Here is a 19,482-nt window from a genome sequence, read left to right as displayed (position 1 = left end):
GATAGGGCGGGCAGATAGCAAACGTGAAAAGTCGGGACACATTTTTTCCTGGTGGGGTGGTGGCGGTGGTAACAGTGGCGGATATAAGAAAAAGCCCCTAATAGCTGCACGTCTAGTCACCCTACCCACCGAAGACAGTAACACCTGTTCCCCTGGAAGGAGTTTGTTGCAGCCTCAGACACGGGGAGAGAAGAGTTTAGAAGATTTGCCACAATCGTTGACAGAACCCTGCCCCCTTCGATGGCCACTTCGCTGCGCCCATCACAGCCCCCCCATAACCAGCCTCCCGAGCCCCATTCCTAGCCTAGCCGTGCTTGCCTCAGCCCCACTCCACTTCCAAGCCTGCCTGCCCTGCTCTCTTCCTTCCACATTCCCATGCCTCACCTCCAGCTGCAGCTCCAAGCCCGACCTCATCACACTCCCCTCCCCGTCTGCACCCTGAGCCCCTGTCCCCTTCCTCTGCCCTCCCTTGCTGGCTTTACAATCTCCTCCCCTCCTGGCCCAACCAGAACGAGCAAGCGACGCGTTCAAAGGCCAGGGCTCAGGGCTGAGCTCCATAACTGATGGGAGCAAAGAGGGATGAAACCAGAGCCTGATCTCCGGGTTCATCATAATGAATAAGAGTAAATTTGCAGGAGATTCAGAGATGCTCTCCCCTCACCCGAGTCCGGCTCTGTGCCATGTCAGTGTCCCAGTTACATCGACAAAGGAGCCAACATGGCATCCAGGGAGCTGCAGAAGGCCCCGGCCACCCCTTTTGTGCCAGCAGGAAGGAGGGAGGGTGGTATAGAAGCTGCTTTGACATCCTGATACTGTCCAAGGATTTATTCCCCTGCACCATGGGTATCTCCCAACAGCCGGTGGCACAAATCCTGGGCCCAGACTCCACCAGCCGTGTGACACAAGCCGCGGAGAAACTGGGCCTGGTTTGTGCGTGCCTGTGCTAGATGGCAAACACGCTGGGGAAGGGGCCGTGTCTCCACAGGAGAGCTGAGAGAGGCCTTCATATTCGGGTATTCCAGTATTCGGGGACCTGAGCCTCTTTCACAACTGTCCCCTAGCAGCTTGGGACTCTTTTTAGGTTACAATATGTTTTTTGTTCACCAGGTAATTTCTGTGACTAATTCTTGGGCTGCAGGTCACGTGAGAGCAGCTTATCAGTAAGCGCTCAATAATTCAGAGCTTAAAATTGGAGCTTGAGTTGATCGGTCACATAGATCTCTAGATCTCTCACCCCCATCCACAGATCTCTGTCTGTCTAATATCTCTCTCTATCTCTTTAACTTACAGTTCCCTTCTCCCCACCTCCATGCACTAGGTTCTTCAGAGAGCAAATTCTTAGCTTGATCTTTAGAGGCAAGTCCCCTCTTTCTCTCTCTGGTATTTGGGGGCCTCCAAGGTATCTGGATTCCGAGTCACATTGTTCCTGCTTCCTGGGTGGATGCGTCTAGTTTTAGAGCCAGGTTTCCAGCATGACTGTTGATGATCTCCAGTTTAAATTTTCCCGTCTATCAGTCTTTGTTGGTGTTTGCTTAGTATTGGCCATTCCCGGGAATGGCCTTGCCAGGAAATGCACCCAGTCGAATATGTGAGGAAAGCAGACACGGAAGGGGAGTGAACACGGGCCCAGTGCCCTTTATGATTTGAGGGAATATTTTCAGGAAAATTGTCTGGGTATTTTCCACTCTCCACTCCTTATAAGTCTTTCCAGTGCCATGCACTTTTTTTGGCACCCTGTAAATAATGAACATATAGTCCAATGAGACTCGAGCTTTGTGCTTTCCCCATCAGTCCATGGAAAAGGGAGATTGACGAGGACATTTACCCCTACCTGCTGGGGGCTTTACTGTTGTATCACAATTTTGGAGCTGATCACAGACATCTCTTAGGGGGAAATTTCCCCCTATACAGAGGACCAGTGCAAGGGCTATGCATCACATATGTCCCACATATGCCCTTACATGCCTTGTACGTGTTACGTGTTACACACCAGCCTTTTGCACAGGGGGGAATTTTACCTTTTGTGAGGGTTTTTTTTGTAAGGACGACTTTAGCTAACATTGGCCCTGGCCTCACAAACCCGTCATGCTGAGAACTTCCACAGACTCTGCACATGGAAGGTTACAAGATCACCCAGGTTTTTAAGTGAGATCTATTTTATCTTGCTGCTGATCTCCCACTCTTCCATGCCCAGAGTGCTGGGATCTAGCTAGCTCCAATTTAGCACCACATGGGAAGGCCAGGGTGGTTACAAATCCCTGAAACCTGCTCACAATCCTGCAGGTTGAGAGCCCCTGGTATAGAATTCCAGACAGGGTGTGGTCCCTGCTGAACAAGGGAAGCAAAGTTGGAAACTGAGCTGGGTTGAAGCCGGTGTGTCAGAGTCTATATTTTATAGCTGTTCTCTAATAAATGTCTACTTTGTAAGACAGACTATGACTTATTCCCTATATCATGACACGGTGTCTGAACTAAACCCATGAGAGGGTGCCAAGTGCGGGGTGCAGTCTGTGATACAGACATGGATAATGGCCATTGCTCTTTCCTGACCTGGGTTAGGTCTCTCCTGTGACCTAAACTCACCTCAGGCCCAATCCAGCAAGGTGCTGGCGGCTTTCCCCACCCATTGCCTTCAGTGGTACCGCAGGGTTCTCAGGTACATCCTAACAGGTGCGCAACATCTTGCAGACCGAGGCCCCAGACAGGCAGCTAAGAAAACAAACCCCACAACTAGGACTGGTGGGCAGTTTTTTGGCAGAACATATTTTCAATCCAAAATGGGTTTTGGACAAAAATGAACATTTGTGCGAAAAATATTCGTTTCAGACAAAATGTTCCAGTTTTCCTGTGAGAAGTGGAAACCAGAAGCGAAATGCTTTTGGTCTTAAAAATAAAAGCAGTTTGTTTGAAATATTTTCTTTATTTCATACAAAAAATTCTGGTTTCAAAAATCACAAATTTTTTGACCAAAAACACTTTAAAAAAGATGAACATTTTTCTGCTTCCAGCTTAAGTTTTTCATCCAAAAATCAAAAAATTTTAATGGGAAATTCTGATTTGCCCCCCACCCCCTAGATTTGTAGATTGTAAAGCCAGAAGGGATCACGAGATTAGCCTCCTGTGTAACAGGCCAGAGAATTTCACACACTTATCTTTGCATGGAGCCCAGTAACATGTTTGACTGAAGCATCTTCCAGAAAGGCAACTGGGCTGGATTTAAAAGCATTTATTTTTTTCAAGTTTCTCTCCCCCACCCCCCCAAAAAAAATAATTGGTATTTTTTGAATAGCTCATAGACTTTAAGGTCAGAAGGGACCATACCCAGGACTGTCCGTCTCCTTAGCTCTGCTGTTTGGGGTCTGGGGGACTGGGTTTTTAAGGGCTGAGTCTCCGGACAGAGAGTCTGGGCAGGATGCTCCGGAGCTCTTGCTATACACAGCCAGTGGGAACGGGGCAGAGACTCAAACGGCTCTCTTGCTGCGCCCTTGCTGAGCCCCACCCTGGCCGCTGAGAACCAGGAGCCTTCTCTTCACGCTGCTCTCCTTGTGCTGACTTACAGATGCCAAAGGGACCATCCGGGAGATTGTTCTCCCCAAAGGGCTGGATCTCGACCGGCCCAAGAGGACCCGAACCTCTTTCACAGCCGAGCAGCTGTACAGGCTGGAGCTGGAATTTCAGCGGTGTCAGTATGTCGTCGGCAGGGAGAGGACGGAGCTAGCAAGGCAGCTCAACCTATCAGAAACACAGGTAAGAAACAAGGCGTCTGGTGGCTATTCCTGTCCACTTTGCACGGGGGCAAGACCCCAGGGGACCACTCAGGATGTCCCTGTGCACCCTGCAGCACAGCTCTCCGGCGGCTCCTAGTGCTGCGGTGTTAGGGCTACCGCCGATTTGCTCCATGGCCTGGCTGGGTTGGTGTACAAAAAAGTCTTGCCCCACTTTCTGGGGAAGCTCCTCCTAAGAGTCTGAGGTTCCCATAAGGAACGGAACCATTTTGGGAGGAGAAGAAATACTGCTGGGAATCTGACAGGTACCCATCATGCACCTGTGACTTATAAAGCCATTCCCAGAGAAAACCTTGAAGGTAAAGTTAAAAGTCCATACTAGTAACAGAAAAGTAAGACTCATTGTAAGGATGCTATTGTTACCAAACATGCCCATTAACAGGCTAGGAAATTCATAGCTAAGGTTAAACTTACAAGAAACTCAGACTTTTGGAAGTAGGGCAAGTCTCAGCTATGATCCCCAAACAACCTTAACTCTGCCCTGTAAGAGGTGTTACTGCTGCAAGGACTTCTCTGAGGACTTTAGAAAGCCTCGAATCTACCGTATGGCTCTGGGCAGCTCATATTTGGAGAGGGCACTGTACCTGTGTAGCTGGCAGGTGATGTACTGAAGGGGAGCACCCCAGAACATTGGTTTTTTGCCTAATTTCCTCTCTGGTAGCAAGTGTGATAATTCATCATGGTGCTAAACTTCACCTTTTCCATGTGCATGCTAAGATAAGATGATCTGTGCCTAGGAAGTGTATGTGCGGAGACTCTTTATCTTTCTGTCTAATGGCACTTGGAGAGTTGGCCGACACACAGTTGTAAGGTTTGATCCTGAAAGTTGCTGACTGCCTCACTTAAGTCAGCCTGCAAGACGAGGCCTTACAGGAGCTGAGGGGAATGATTGCCTTCAGCTGGTTGTTGGTGTGATCATGGATTTGTAGGGTAGGTTTGTGTCCTAAGGGGCAAAAAGGAGACCAGAACGAGCACACCCGTGGTAGGGTTAAGGGCAAAGTGCTCTAGCTTGCATGGTCGCTGACAAGAGTGTTTGTTGTGGGTGGGAAAGGTACAATTGTAGAACTGACAAAATAATTCTGTCCAGAAAATGGCATTTGTGTCGAAACAGGCTAAACCTGAGGGGAGATGGTGAGCATTTTCCTTGGAATCTTGCAGGGTTTTGGGAAAAAAAATCTGAAAAAAAAGTTACTTTTCCCAGCAACTGACAACCGAAAGGCTGTGATCCGGACCGTCTGTGTGTATGAGGAAGGGCCTGTTTCTCCATGTCTCCAACCCAATGCCACTGAAGATAGTGGAAAGATTCCCATCCACTTTGAGGGGAGTACATGCTGTCGCTGGGTATCTATTAGAGCTGACACAAGCTGGGTTTTCCATTTCCTGGGAAATGTTGAATTTTCACATCTTTTTTCCCATTTCGATATGGGCCCAAATGAAAAAATGACATTTCACATGAAACAAAATCCCCCTCCCACCCCAGTTTGTTTTGGGTTCGTGAAAATGTTTTGTTCTGCTAAAATGGCAACATTTTGTTCAAGTTTTGCCCTCTTTTGTATGTAAAAAATTGCAAAAAAAGAATTTCTTTCCAAAAAGTCGTTTCAAAAGGAAACCGAAACCGTTCCATTCCGCAGCCGTCGACACGGGCCGTTTCGGCATTATCGGAGCGCTGTGTTCAGGCCCGGCGGAGGGCGGTGTCTTGAAACACAATTCAGCTGAAACGGACACACGTTTTGAAAATGTTCAAATGTAGATGGAAACCTCATTTGCCGCTGAAAAACCCTTGAGATGAATATTTTCCAACTCGTTCTAGGGTCGGGGCGTCAGTCTCATTCTAAGGAACGAGCTGAAAGCCAGGATTGGGCATAGCCCATAGGCTGGGGGATAAGTTGAGGGTGATATATTCCTCGCAGTGCCCCGAGAAATGCCTGTTGGCATCAGTAGAAGGCTTGTGTCAAGATCAAGGGGCGGACGCGGCTTTTATATAGTAACTAAATGTCTAGTTATTTATTAACTGTTGCGTGCCTCGTTATTGCATTCTTCACTCGGTGAGAAAATCTCCCTGTCTTCAAGCCATGGCTATCTCTTCCTTCTCTAAACTCTTTCTCTGCATCTCTCCATCGGCTCGGTTTTTGTGAATCCTTTCTGCTCTTTTCGCTGCATTTCCTTCCCTTCGGCCATTCCTAATTCCCAGCCCCTTGGGCTTCACTCTCCCATCTAAGCCAAGAAAAATGATCAGTGATTAAATGACAGGTTTCAGAGTAGCAGCCGTGTTAGTCTGTATTCGCAAAAAGAAAAGGAGGACTTGTGGCACCTTAGAGACTCACCAATTTATTTGAGCATGAGCTTTCATGAGCTACAGCTCACTTCATCGATGAATGTTGACACTGAGGCATCATTGCTGGGTTTTAAAGCTGAGACTCCAATCAGATGAATAGGGGACAGTGGTGCTCACCTCTAGGGGCCTCAGCCAAGACCAGGCCCCACTCTGCTCTGCACTCCACCAGTGCACAGGAAGAGAGAGTCTTTGCCCCCAAAGGGCATAAAATCAGTAAGAGATGGAGAGAAACAGAGGGGAAGTGAGTAGCTGAAGGTCACACAGTAGAACAGCTGTGACTAGAACCCAGGTCACTGACTACCCTATCCACTAAGCCAAGCTGCCTCTCTAAACGCTTCAGCATATTTCTTTGCTGAGTACTTGTCAGTTTGATCCATTTTCACTAGAGAAAAATGAAATTTACTCACCCTCACACAGGAAATGGTGAAATCCGAACACCAACCCTGGGGGCAAGAAGGGAAGTGTGAATTTATTTTGGTTTCATAGAATCAGAGAATCAGAGAATATCAGGGTTGAAAGGGACCTCAGGAGGTCATCTAGTCCAACCCCCTGCTCAAAGCAGGACCAATCCCCAACTAAATCATCCTGTTTCTCTGTTTCCGCTGGAAAATTCACCTGTTCTTTCTGGCAAACAAAACTGCTTCCCTTGCCGTCTGCTCTTTCATGAGCCGTTCTGGATGGGGGGGCCACAGCTGTCTGGCTATTTTACTAATCCATGGAAATGACTTTTTATTTTAAGCCAGGTTTCAGAGTAGCAGCCGTGTTAGTCTGTATTTGCAAAAAGAAAAGGAGGACTTGTGGCACCTTAGAGACTCACCAATTTATCATCCGATGAAGTGAGCTGTAGCTCACGAAAGCTTATGCTCAAATAAATTTGTTAGTCTCTAACATGCCAGAAGTCCTCCTTCTATTTTAAGCCAGTTTCATCAGCAGTGAGAATTTTTTCATACAGCTCCAGATGCAATAGGCTGGATTTAATCTGTTAGAGCAAGGGCCAGATTCTAAATTACACCTATGTCAATCCCAAGTGACTCGGTTGAGTCTCTCCAGATTTACACTAGTGTAAATGAGGATAGAATTTGGCCTTGTATTCCTGGCATCAGAGCAGGACTTTCCTAGGCAACATACTCTCAGAGATTAGGTGCAAATGACCCCTGTTTAGCATCACTGAGAGATGGAAATGTGATACTAGTGCAAAGACAAGGAGGTGGAGATGTCACAGAGGTTTGTTTGAGGATGGATAATTCCCACAAATCCTCAGGCACCACGTAGGCAAGAAAGCAGGGGCGTGGTTGGCTCCTGGGGTTCTGTGGCCTGGTCTTTCTAAGTCATGAGTTCAATCAAAACCCAGTCTGGTGCCCATTGCTGTGTGCTTATTCCCTGCTTGAAATGAGGTGCTGGATCTCAGTCCCGTTCATGCCATGCAGACTATTAGATCTGTCTGATGCACGGGCTGGCATCTGTTATTAGACGCGTCTATCTCAAGCTCTGGGCATCCAGTCCAAACTCATCATGAACAATGGTGAGAAGAACTCTTGCCAAGCAGCTGCAGTGGCTCCCACCGTCACCTAGATTCATAGACCCCAAGGCTGCTGCTATCCTGCGGTCCCATTGGGTGCTTGAAGAGCAGTGCAAATGCCTCGTCCCTCCTCTGCAGATGTCTTGGGGTGCCTGGGATATCCCCACAGATCTTGGGGTACTCCATCCAGGGGAATGGGTCTGCTCCCCAATCTCGTCCTCATCAGGGCATGCCCCACCCTGCCTCACCCAGCTGGGATGACATGCTGGGTGCTCCTGGAGTGGAAACTCTTGGGAGATTCCTGGCTGCTCTGTCGGGTTTTTTTCATATAGGAGTCAATCCGAATCTTAGAGCACAAAGAAATGGTGCTCTCATGAGTACTCCTGACTCATCTGAGCTGTCCCACATTGGCATGAGCCAGAAGTACTCGCCAGGGTAAGGAATAGAGGACAGAGCCCCGGAAAACCTCTATGTGATTCAAAGTGCGCCTGTCAAGGCTGCTAATCCAAAAACAGACACAAGGGGTCTATTTATAGCACCACAATTAAGACGCTGCCATTAAAAATTAATCTCGCATCTAGTCATTAACAATTAACAATCTCCACCAAGCGAGATGATGAAACGCTGGCCTGCAACCGCGCTCGGTGTCCTCCCGTCGCACAAAGGACCCACGACAATACACACGAGAGCTACAATGTGGAAAGGGCAGCAAAACAACAGGAGAGTATGATTGTCTGGGGTCAGCACCGGAGCCTAAGGACCTGGGTCGGAGGTTTTCAAAGGCACTCAGGGGAGTTAAGTGCCCAACTCCCATTGGCTTACAGTGGGGACTGGGTACCTCATTGCCCCTTGTGTCTTTGGAAACCTCCCTCTTAACTCCCGGTGGGAGTGGGGAGCTGAGTACCCATACACTGCATTGAATACCCCAGCCTAGTGCAACAGAGGAAAGTGACAGAGCAGGGTGCTATAGCTAAACAGCCTTTAGTCCTCTGTCCGTCCGTCTGTCTGTCTGTCTGTCTGTGTGTCATCATAAATATGGGGGGAGGGATAGCTCAGTGGTTTGAGCATTGGCCTGCTAAACCCAGGGTTGTGAGTTCAATCCTCGAGGGGGGCATTTAGGGATCTGGGGCAAAAATTGGGGCTTGGTCCTGCTTTGAGCAGGGGGTTGGACTAGGTGACCTCCTGAGGTCCCTTCCAACCCTGAGATTCTGTGATTCTGTGTGTTCATATTACAGTGCTGCCCCAAGGCTCCTAGCCGGATTGCGGCTCCCTTGTGCTAGGTGTTGCACAAACACTTGGGACTAGCCACAGGGGTTTAGGTGCCAAACTGCCTTTGAAATCAATGGGAGTCAGGGGCCTAAATCTCTTCGAGGATCCGGGCCTTAAAGGCTAATTCTAAACAAGATGCAAAATGAGTGACAAACACTAGGGAGAACGCATGAGGGTGATGAAAAGACGATCATGTCCTTACGCAGGTAGCTAACGTTGGGTGGTTCTTGATGGTACAGAATCTATCCAGTAATCTAACTTGCCAGTCCATCTGTCCTCCATAAAGGTAGGAGCACTTAGATGAGAAGTGTTGTCTTTAATAAATCTCCAATAGGAACCTTCTTCCCTTCTTGGGTGTAATTTTAAACCACTGCATTGCTTGGCTATGGCCATATTTACAATTACCCAATGGGCAGTTGCTGAACTGAGCCAATCAACAAGCCCATGTGTTTTGCTTGGATTGATTAACTCTATAGATGGGCTCATAGCACAAGCGGAATGTTCGGGTTTGGCTTTCGAATACCACCAAGTTGTGGGGTGCATTGGTCAGGGGGTTGGGTTATTTCTAAAAACAGAACCTCTTTTTAAAAGAAATCTCCTAGCTGCGTGACATCTCTGTGGGAAGATGCAGGTGAGGAACCAAATGAGTTTTTAAGGACAGGAACAATAATAAGCTAAGGCCAAAGTGTCGGTAGAGTTCTCTTAACCATGTCATTTCTGCAGAAGAATCCAGTTGAAAATGTGAAAAGAACGAGGAGTACTTGTGGCACCTTAGAGACTAATAAATTTATCTGGGCATAAGCTTTCCTAGGCTAAAACCCACTTAATCAGATGCATGGAGTGGAAAATACAGTAGGAAGATATATATATATATATACAGAGAACATGAAAAAATGGGGGTTGCCATACCAACTCTAGTGAGAGTAATCAATTAAGGTGGGCTAATCACATCAGCAACAACAGGGGCTCGTTCACCTGCACATCCACCAATGTGCTATATGCCATCATGTGCCAGCAATGCCCCTCTGCCATGTACATTGGCCAAACCGGACAGTCTCTACGCAAAAGAATAAATAGACACAAATCAGACATCAAGAATTATAACATTCAAAAACCAGTCGGAGAACACTTCAAGCTTCCTGGACTCTCAATTACAGACCTAAATGTCACAATTCTGCAACAAAAAACCTTTAAAAACAGACTCCAACAAGAAACTGCAGAACTGGAATTAATCTGCAAACTGGACACCATTAAATTGGCTTGAATAAAGACTGGGAGTGGATGAGTCATTACACAAACTAAAAACTATTTCCCCAGGCTAATTTTCCCCCTACTCTTACTCACACCTTCTTGTCAACTGTTTGAAATGGGCCATCCTGATTATCACTACAAAGTTTTTTTTCTCCTGCTGATAATAGCCCACCTTAATTGATTAGTCTCTTTAGAGTTGGTATGGTAACCCCCATTTTTTCATGTTCTCTGTGTATATATATATATATATATATATATATATATATCTACCTACTGTATTTTCCACTGCATGCATCTGATGAAGTGGGTTTTAGCCCACGAAAGAGAATGCCCAAATAAATTTGTTAGTCTCTAAGGTGCCAAGAGTCCTGTTCTTTTTGCTGATACAGACTAACACGGCTGCTACTCTGAAACCTGTTGAAAATGTGATAACACAGAGCCGGATTCTGATCTCACTGGGAGTATCTCCACTGAAGTCAGTGGAGTTACAACAGCACGAACCTGGAGTGAGATCAGAAATAGACCCTTTATGTTCATGTTTTTGCTTCTGCTGAGAAGGTTTCTATAAAACTTGATGATTAGCGCGTTTAGTAGCACTAAGTGCTTGTCCCACAAGGCACCCAGGTACTGTAACAAACTGAGACACTGGGCAGCCCCATGGCTGTAACCCTGGCACTCGCACGCACCTCCTTTTTTATTACTCTCATTCCATGCCCCATCCTGTGTAAACTTACTCACATGAATAAATCGACTCACATGGGTAAATCTTTGCAGGATCGGGTCCCCAGATTGTCAACTCTTAGTTGCCAGGATCAGATCTTTGTATTTGCTCTGTAAAGCACCCAGGAGACTGCGGGGCTTAAATAAATAAATATTACAATAAGTAATTTTCCTTCTGCTGATACTCACACCTACTTGTCAACTGTTGGGAATGGGTGACGTCCACCTTGATTGCGTTGGCCTCATTTGCACTGCAAAGGTAATTTTCCCTCTGTTAATATTCGCCCCTTCTTGTCAACTGTTGAGAATAGGCCACTTCCACCTTAATTGAATTGGCCTCGTTAGCACTGACCCCCCACTTGGGAAGGCAACTCCCATCTTTTCATGTGCTGTAATATATATACTGCTTACTGTATTTTTCACTCCATGCATCTGATGAAGTGGGTTTTAGCCCATGAGAGCTTATGCCCAAATAAATTTTTTAATCTCTATAGTATCACCAGGAAATTTGGTCAGTAATTTAGGATTATAGGGTGCAAACTTCCTGCAGCCTGTCTGCTTTACGTGATTGTCCAAGAATCCCAAATTAATTCTGGGTGTCACAGCTAGGGCTGGTGGAACTGGTTTTCAATGAAAAATTGGGGTTTTGAGTAACAATTTTTGCTGTGAAAAGTTTCTACTTTCTGCTAAACATTCACTTTTTGGTGAAAAATCAAAAAACCCAAAACCTTTTGGCCAAAAGCTGAAAACTTCTGGTTTCGAGCAAAAAATTTTTGGTTTTTCGAAAAAAGTTGAAACTTTCAGTGGATAAAAACCACATTTCACAGTGGACCATCAGAATGTGAAAGACTAGAGATAGAGTCAAACCAAACCCATAGATCCATATTATTATTATCATTGCTATTATTAATTAATGAATTAACAGTAGCAGCTAGAGAACCTAACTGAGATCCAAGCCCCATTGGACTAGACACAGTACAATGGGAGATGGTCAGAAAGTGGAAATTTTTCCTAAAAGAAATTTTGCAAATTCACAATTTTTGTATGTGTTTTAAATGAAAACTATTTACTTATTTATTTGGGCCAAAAACTCAGATAAATTTGCACACTGTTTGGGGTTTTTACTAAAGATGCCTATGAACCAAAAAAAGTCCAATCCAAACATCTTTGGGAAAGTTCAGATCCAGGTCCTGATCCAAACTTTGTGGCTAAGGTTCTGCACAGTATGTACCTTATCCATGAGGATCAGGTGCTTCTGAGGTTTGGATCTGCAAAATTTTGGGCGCTCCCTACAGCCAAACCCCAGAATGTGTTGACTGGGGACATTAGTTTTTCTCTGTTCCTTTAGAAAGGATTAGACTTCTCTATTCAGATCAGAGATACATATGCTCCCAATGGGGGCCAGGTTAAAGTTCCAAATGAGCTGTTGTGGTGTGTTCGGGGTAGACAATGTGCATGTTATAGACTTCCACCAAACTGCAGAGGAAAGAAAAGATACATTTCAATCACATTGCAGGCAAAAGCTTGGCAGGAAGCAGGAGGTTCCTAGAGCCCCAGCGACCACAGTGTCTGCAAGGCAGGTTTCTCATCATTGATCTAGTGTCATTAATACTATTTAGTTATATTAGGGCAACGTTTAAAGACTTCGTTCAGGATTGCTGCCCCATTGGGATAAGCCAATTACAAACCTATAAGGAGGTAAAGTCCTTGGCTGGAAGATCTATCTATCTATCTATCTATCTATCTATCTATCTATCTATCTATCTATCTATCTATCTATCTATCTATCTATCTATCACATCGGGAGTAAAGAGCTAAGTGAGTCAGCTTCTCATATGTGAATTTTCTGGCTTTGGTCATTGTGGCTCAGGGCCTCCCATTTCAGTGCCCTTTGGCCCTGATTCAGCAAGGCATGTAAGCAAATACTTAGCTTTTGGCACATACTTATGCGGGAGTGCTTTGTGGGATCAGGGCCTGTGAGAGCTGTGCGGGTCTCAGTTCGTCCCTGGGATTTAAACAGAGAGGCTAAATACAATAGTCAGGGTTCTCAGGGAGGAACTGGTCCAACTCTGCTTTCCCATTGGTTACTGGGGAGTGACAGGTTCCCGGGGCCACCAAAGTGTGTTGGGGCTGTTATTAGACTAGCTGTGGGGGGCTTTGGCCCCAGTACGCTACGCTGCTTCCCTGCTCTTCCCTTCTCTCTTGGGGAAATCTGCCTTCTCCCTAAGATTTAGTTCCTTTTACAGGAGCTGCAGTGTGACAAAGGCAAGTGGGTGATGCTGGAACGAAAAGCGGTTAGGGTGACTTGGGGAGAGCTCTCTGCACAGATACGCAGGGGGGCTGCAATGGTAGATTCTTGCTTGCTTGCAATTGGGCACACACCCAAAATACTCTGGCTTTTTTGTGTATGGCCCTCAGCTTCTTCCTGCCCTGTTGGAAGCCAGGAGCCTGTTGATGTTCCAGAGCCCTGAGACGCTTGTCAAACATCCCTTCCCCTCACTTACAACAGGCTGTTAGTACGAGTTAGGACCTGTGTTGGGTCTAATGCTTGAAGCCTTCCCTCTCCCTCCTGGACAGTCCTCGCTCTGTATTTCTGTCTTTGTAGAGTTACTAGGAATCCAGAAAGGTAGCCGTGGATATCGGATACTTCCTCTTCTGGGGCCCAATCCCGCAAGGTGCTGAGCATCTTCGGTTCCCAATGGGTGCTGAAGGCCCATAGCACCTCAAGAACCCAGCCCCCCAGTTTGTATGTACAGCAGAACCTCAGAGTTACAAACCCCTCCGGAATGGAGCTTGTTCGTAACTCTGAACAAAACGTTCTGGTTCTTTCAAAAGTTTACAGCTGAACATTGTCTTAATATAGCTTTGAAACGTTACTATGCAGAAGCAAAATGCTGCTTTTAACCATCTTAATTTAAATGAAACAGGCACAGAAACAATTTCCTTATCTTGTCAAATCTTTTTTTTTAACTTTCCCTTTATTTTTTTAATAGTTTACACTTAACACAGAACTGTACTGTATTTGCTTTTGTGTGTGTGTGTTTGTGTATGTCTGCTGCTGCCTGATTGTGTACTTGCAGTTCCAGATGAGGTGTGTGGTTGACCAGTCAGTTTGTAACTCTGGGGTTCTACTGTAATTCTTTTATTCTTCCTAAATCTTTTTGCCTGTTCTCTCTTGTGCAAAAACCAAAAATCTAGTACAAATCACATGCTTTCCCCTCCCTATCCAGCCAGCGCTACTCAGAATATATTTGTCTGAGGCGCATCCTGCTTCCAGCTACACTGGTGTCAATTCAGAGGGAGCCCACTGACTTCCCTGGGGTTCCTCCAGATTTACACTGATGTAACTGAGACCAGGAAGTGGCCCCCATGTCTCCAGCAGGATACGTGCAGCAAAATGAAGCCGGCTGCGGGGAATGGTTTAAAAGTCAAATGCCTCTTGTGGGAGAGAAAGACGAGATTGAATCCTCTGTGGTGCTGATGGAGAATTAAAATCACATGCAGCTTTCAGGAAAGCCTCTGAGAAGCTTATAGAGGTGCCCCCCCATTTCCCGAGTGCCAAGTCTGCTAAATAGAATTTAAAGAGCATTTCTGCCCCTCTTCTCCATGATGCCACTTGCTTGGGCCACCAAGGAGATAGATGGCCAAGTACTTGTTTTAATCTTCCCCGCACACTCTCCAGGCCCCATCACCACTAGTGGCTGCTAGTGTGTTTTGTTTAGAGAAATCCGTCTCATTCTCAGGAGACTCCTCCCTACCAGGCTCCTGCTGCTTCTCATGAGGTTACTCTCCTGGGGAACAGAAACTATATCAAAATCAAAGGGCAAAAGAGATGTAGGGACAGATTTCCGGCCTCTGCTTTTGAGCCTGAAATTTGGGCTGCTTGTCCTCACAGTGCTCACAGATCAGGTGCTGCTCCTGCAGATAATTGTGAGCACAAATTGTATCTGTGGAGTATTGAAAACTCTGTTAAAATTGTAGGCCGTCAATTTAAATTTCAGGGTTTTTTTTCCTGGTCTTGGTTGCAGTCTCGGTGGTGATTGGGCCTAGCATCTGTCAGTGTGTAGTCAGCCCATCTAGACTAAAGTGGGGTGAGTTGTGTCACTAGGTTATAGGGAGCAGCCTGCTTTGTCTCTCTCTGTTTTGGGGTTCTTGTGTGTTGTTGTGCTGCATTCTAAGGAATAAAGTACGGTTACGCTGCAACCTTCCTGTGATAAATGAAGGGAGAGGGTAGCTCCCTTTTATGGACACCCAGCCAACCAGTAGCTATAAAATCCCTTTTAGTAGCTGTTCTTTAATTGCTTTACCTGTAAAGGGTTAAAAAGTCTCACTGCTATGCATAGGTCAAAGGAAGTGAGTGGGCACCTGGCCAACAGAGCCAATGGGAGGGCTAGAACATTTTAAAATTGAAACAAGACTCCCCTTCTATCTGTCTGTGGTTGTGTTCCCGGAGAGAGGGGACAGGGCAGAGTTATGCTGTCAAGGCTGATTCCCCACTCTGGCACTTTGAGTGCAGAAGGTGGGGGCCCGCAAGGATTCTAAAAATTAATACTGGCCACTCCAGGCTGGTATTAAACTCCCAAGGTTACAGCTTTTCTCTGATCTTCGATGGGTAGATGCTGCCACCACCCAAGTGCAGAGCCCCTTTGAGAACCCAGGAAGGCGCACTTGGGAATTTCTCCCTCTGGGGTACCCTCAAGCCCTTTCACCCCCCTCCGGGGAAGAGCTGAGAAAGAAAACAAAGGAAATCAGCTGTTGCCATCAGCTAATTAAACAATATGTACACACCTCTTAACCTCCAGTTCCGTTCTTAAAAAAGGTAAATTTTATTAATTAAAAAAAAGAGAAAGAAAATACATCTGGGAACTTAGGCATTTGCTAGATTTAAAAAAAACAACACCTACAAGGATTAAGCACTAAGAATCGCTTTCTTGAGGTCCCGCTTAAAGTTACCAGCAACACAAAAGCACCTGGGGTTAGCACAGCGGAGTCCACAGGCCATAAAGAAATAAAAAGAGATAAACCTAATCGCGTCTTCCTAGACATTTCCTGATCTATTTCCATTGCTGGGGTTTTAGATGAGTAGTTTCTTGGTATGATACTGATGATTTTTCATACCTGGCCCAAGCTTTTCACAGCATAGCTCTGCCCTGTCCTCTCTCTCCGGGAGCACAACAACAGACAGACAACAGGGGAGTCTTGTTTCAATTTTAAAAAGTTCTCCTAGCCACCTGCTTACCTGACTGCTGAGGAAGGGCAGGAGGGGCCAGTTTGGGTAGGAGAACTACATCAAAAGGGAGGTTGATTTTGCAAAAGCGTGTTGGATGGAGTAGTGGTTCTGTAAAACCAGGGCTGGGTCCCATTGGGGATCCACAAAGTTCTGAGAGGTTCAGGTAAATTATTCCAGTTTGTCCCTGGTCCCAAACTCTTCCTGGCCCTCGAGTCAACCGCTGAACTGAACCTTGTCTGTGGCTCCAAATATTTTGGATAACGGGATTTGCCCTCCTTGTTTCTCCTGCTCTCCCACCGGTTCCTGGCTTCCAGATTCTGGCTGAAATAGCAAACAGGAAGGACCAGAAATCTCATGAGCAGAGATAGCTGCAAAGCAAAAGCCCAGTGCTCAGATCTGGTCAGAACACTTATTCCTCTCTGCTCATAAAAGCGACGGCTGTTGTGTGATTTCCAGACCATGAACTGTGGCTCAGCCTTCGTACCCTAGATCCTTTGAGGACCTCCTGTCACCATCACTCCCCCCTTCCCCCTGGAGTTCCTTCTGCACTGCTAGCCACGCTGGACTCTGGGGTTCCTGGGAAGTTGGCCACCAGGGCTTGGGCTGTTGGCTCTGAGCTAACTTCTGAGTCACCGCAGCTTTAGGGTTATAAAACTTCCTGACCCTGCTGCAGCCTTGCTGGAAATGTTGGGTCATTTATGCAGCCTTAAGAGCCCGATCCTGCAGTACGTCCTGCCCCCCTCAACTCCGACTGAAATCCACGGGGACTGAGAGCACTACCCAACCCACCAGAGCAAGCCCTGAATGGAGGGGCAGGGAGGGAAGAGGGCAAACAGTGATGGGGCTAAAGGTGGCAGCTGCAGGCATGGATCAAGCCTTCGCCCTCCCCCGAACCGTTGTCAGCTGATTGTCAGGAGGAGCTAATCCTGGAGCGGGTAGGGAAAAAGGACTCGGAGGGAAGCTATGAATAGCCCAGATGCAGGGAGTGACTGACAAGCACATGGCACTGAGAGCTTTAAACCTCCGAGGTCATTCGCAGGGCAGCCTGTTAAATAATAACCATCAAAAAACCCTCCCCAGCTCTGCCCATCAGCCTGGGCTGCGGAGCTGGCTGCTCCCAGCCTTGGGCACTTCACAAAGCAGTGGCCAAGGGGAACTGCTGTATTGTCAGTTCCAGCGCGGGCGGGCGCCGTGAGGGGGAACCTTCCCGTCAGGATGCAAAATTCAGACAGACACTGAAGGCCTAGACATTTAGGAAACCGTCACTGTCAGGAGGGGGAAGACATGCAAAGAAGGCTTAACAAGCAGGGATCACACGCCTGTCACATAGGACGAGGAGGGAGGAGATGGGTGCAAAAGAAGTTCAGTCCGGTTTGGCGTGCAGGTTGCGATGGGGAGATAGAAACATGCCCCATTCCTGCTAATGCCAGCCTAGGCGAAAGGCATTTAATGGAGATCGGATGATACCAAATATATCGAGAGAGGGCGGATCCTCAGCTGGTACAAATCGCCATGCCAGTCTGGCCCAAAGGGAGACATTACGGGGATGTCTTGGAGGAAACACTTGGCGTGTAAATGTTCAGCATACGGCGAGATCAGGCACATGTGAAAGCTTACCTTCTGACTGAACCAGGGGGTGTAATATACAAGCACAATGGTGGTGTGTGAAAGGCTATTGTAACCGTGTTAAGATAAACTCTAGAGCAGGTCCTCAACTGATGTCACTTGGCATAGCTCCACTGAACTTAATGGAGCTTCACTGATCTACACCAGCTGAGAATCTGATCATCTAGACTATTTTTGCTTTCGTGTGACACTTGAAATTGCTTAAAGTCTTCTTTCTTTCTTTCTTTCTTTCTTTCTTTCAAAAGGATGGAAACTCCCCTCTCAAAGGCATGGGCATTAGTTAATCTTGCCATTGTAATCACATTAGAGTTGGTGCAGTTGCTCCGGACTGACACCACTGTCCCCGAGGATGGAATTTGTTCCGCTGATTTCGGGGGTGTTAGTCTGGCGTTCCCCAATCTCACCATGATCGGAATCTGGCCCTTTTTTACATCTGAACATTTTTGAGGAGGGGTTTTGTAACTAAAATTGATTTTGTTCAAAGACCACAAAGCTTGGATATGGCCCCTGATGTTTCCAAAGTTGGGCTCCCAGATTTCAGCTCAGCACGTTAGGGAGAGATGGGGGCACCAAGGAATTTGGATCCAAACTTGCCCAGAGTCTGAGGGGGATTGTGGGAGCCGGGAGTTGGATTTGGGTCCATATGATGTTTTTCCTCCCTCTTGTTGGCAGCCTGTCTCTGTCTCCGGACTGTCAGTTTGCCCTAAGCTCCCACTGTCTAACTGGTTACTCCCCTGGCTTGCCTGCCACTTGGCTAGCTTTTCTCCTGCTCTCTCTCTCCTGGCAGTTCTCTTTCTCCCATTCTCTCTTGACGACTAGCATGTATGTTAGTGCACTGGCTGCAGCCTAGCTCCCAGGCCAGGTCCGTGACCCTGCAGAAGCTGGACCTAGGGGGAGCTGCAATCCTGAGCCTTGCTCCTGGAGCGGGAGGCATTTGGAGCCCTCAAATAGATTCCCCTGATTGTTCTGTCACGTCAGGAGAGGAGCGAACGGGGATTCCCAGGCACCCTCAGCACCCCTGACAAAATTGGACCACAGCCGTAGGCCGTGGATGAAAGACAAGGCTTCCACCAGGCCCGCTACTCCATTGCAGCACTGGTTTGGGTGCAGTCGTAGGGTGACCATATTTCCCAAAGGGAAAACAGGACAGTGTGTGGGGCTGGCCCGAGCCTCCCCTCCTTGCCCCCCTGGGGCTGGCCCAAGCCACTCACCTGATCCCCCCAGCATTGGGCTGGCCCAAGCCACTCGCCCAATCCCCCCTCCCCAGGGGAGGCTGCAGACAGAACTTGGATGAGCACCGATGCACATACTAGATAGGGTGACCATATTTTCCAAAGGCTGGAGCTGGCATTGCTGCTCGCTCTTGCCCTGCGCCCGAGCCCTTCCTCCCACCCTGCGTGGGGCTGGCATCACTGCTTGCTCCCCACGTGTTCCTCCGCACCCTGTTTGCTCTTGCCAACTGATTAAGTTGTCTTTGTCACCAGGAAAAGGCTCTCCAGCTGGTGAAGCGTCTGCTTTCCCCCCAACTTCCATCCAGCCCAGACTAAGGCTGTAGGCATGAACGCCCCAAGGAAGTTGGCTAAGTACGGGATGAGCTGATTCTGTATGAACATGGTTACCGTATGATGCCGTTCGCTGTGGCCTGTGTTGGATGAGCTGGTGGGTGGGGGAGAGGCCTCTGTCTGGTTGGGATAGGATCGGTGTTTCCAACACCCCCCAGCACAGCCAGTACAAGCCCCGACAAGCC

At 47.4% G+C, this 19,482-nt stretch overlaps 1 protein-coding gene across 1 annotated transcript in view; it reads left to right on the top strand.

Moving 5' to 3' along the window:
- VAX2 (ventral anterior homeobox 2) overlaps positions 1-19,482 on the top strand; it is a 48,290-nt gene that overhangs the window by 11,096 nt on the left and 17,712 nt on the right. The window contains exon 2 of the mRNA XM_074950194.1: positions 3,560-3,747. Within this exon, the coding sequence (XP_074806295.1) occupies positions 3,560-3,747 (188 nt within the window). The remainder of the gene's footprint in view (positions 1-3,559; positions 3,748-19,482) is intronic.

This window comes from Natator depressus, chromosome 4, assembly GCF_965152275.1.
Source record: "Natator depressus isolate rNatDep1 chromosome 4, rNatDep2.hap1, whole genome shotgun sequence".
Classification (NCBI taxonomy): Eukaryota; Metazoa; Chordata; order Testudines; family Cheloniidae; genus Natator; species Natator depressus.
The sequence above is the reverse complement of the archived record's forward strand: the minus strand, read 5'-3'. Positions and strand labels throughout refer to the sequence as shown.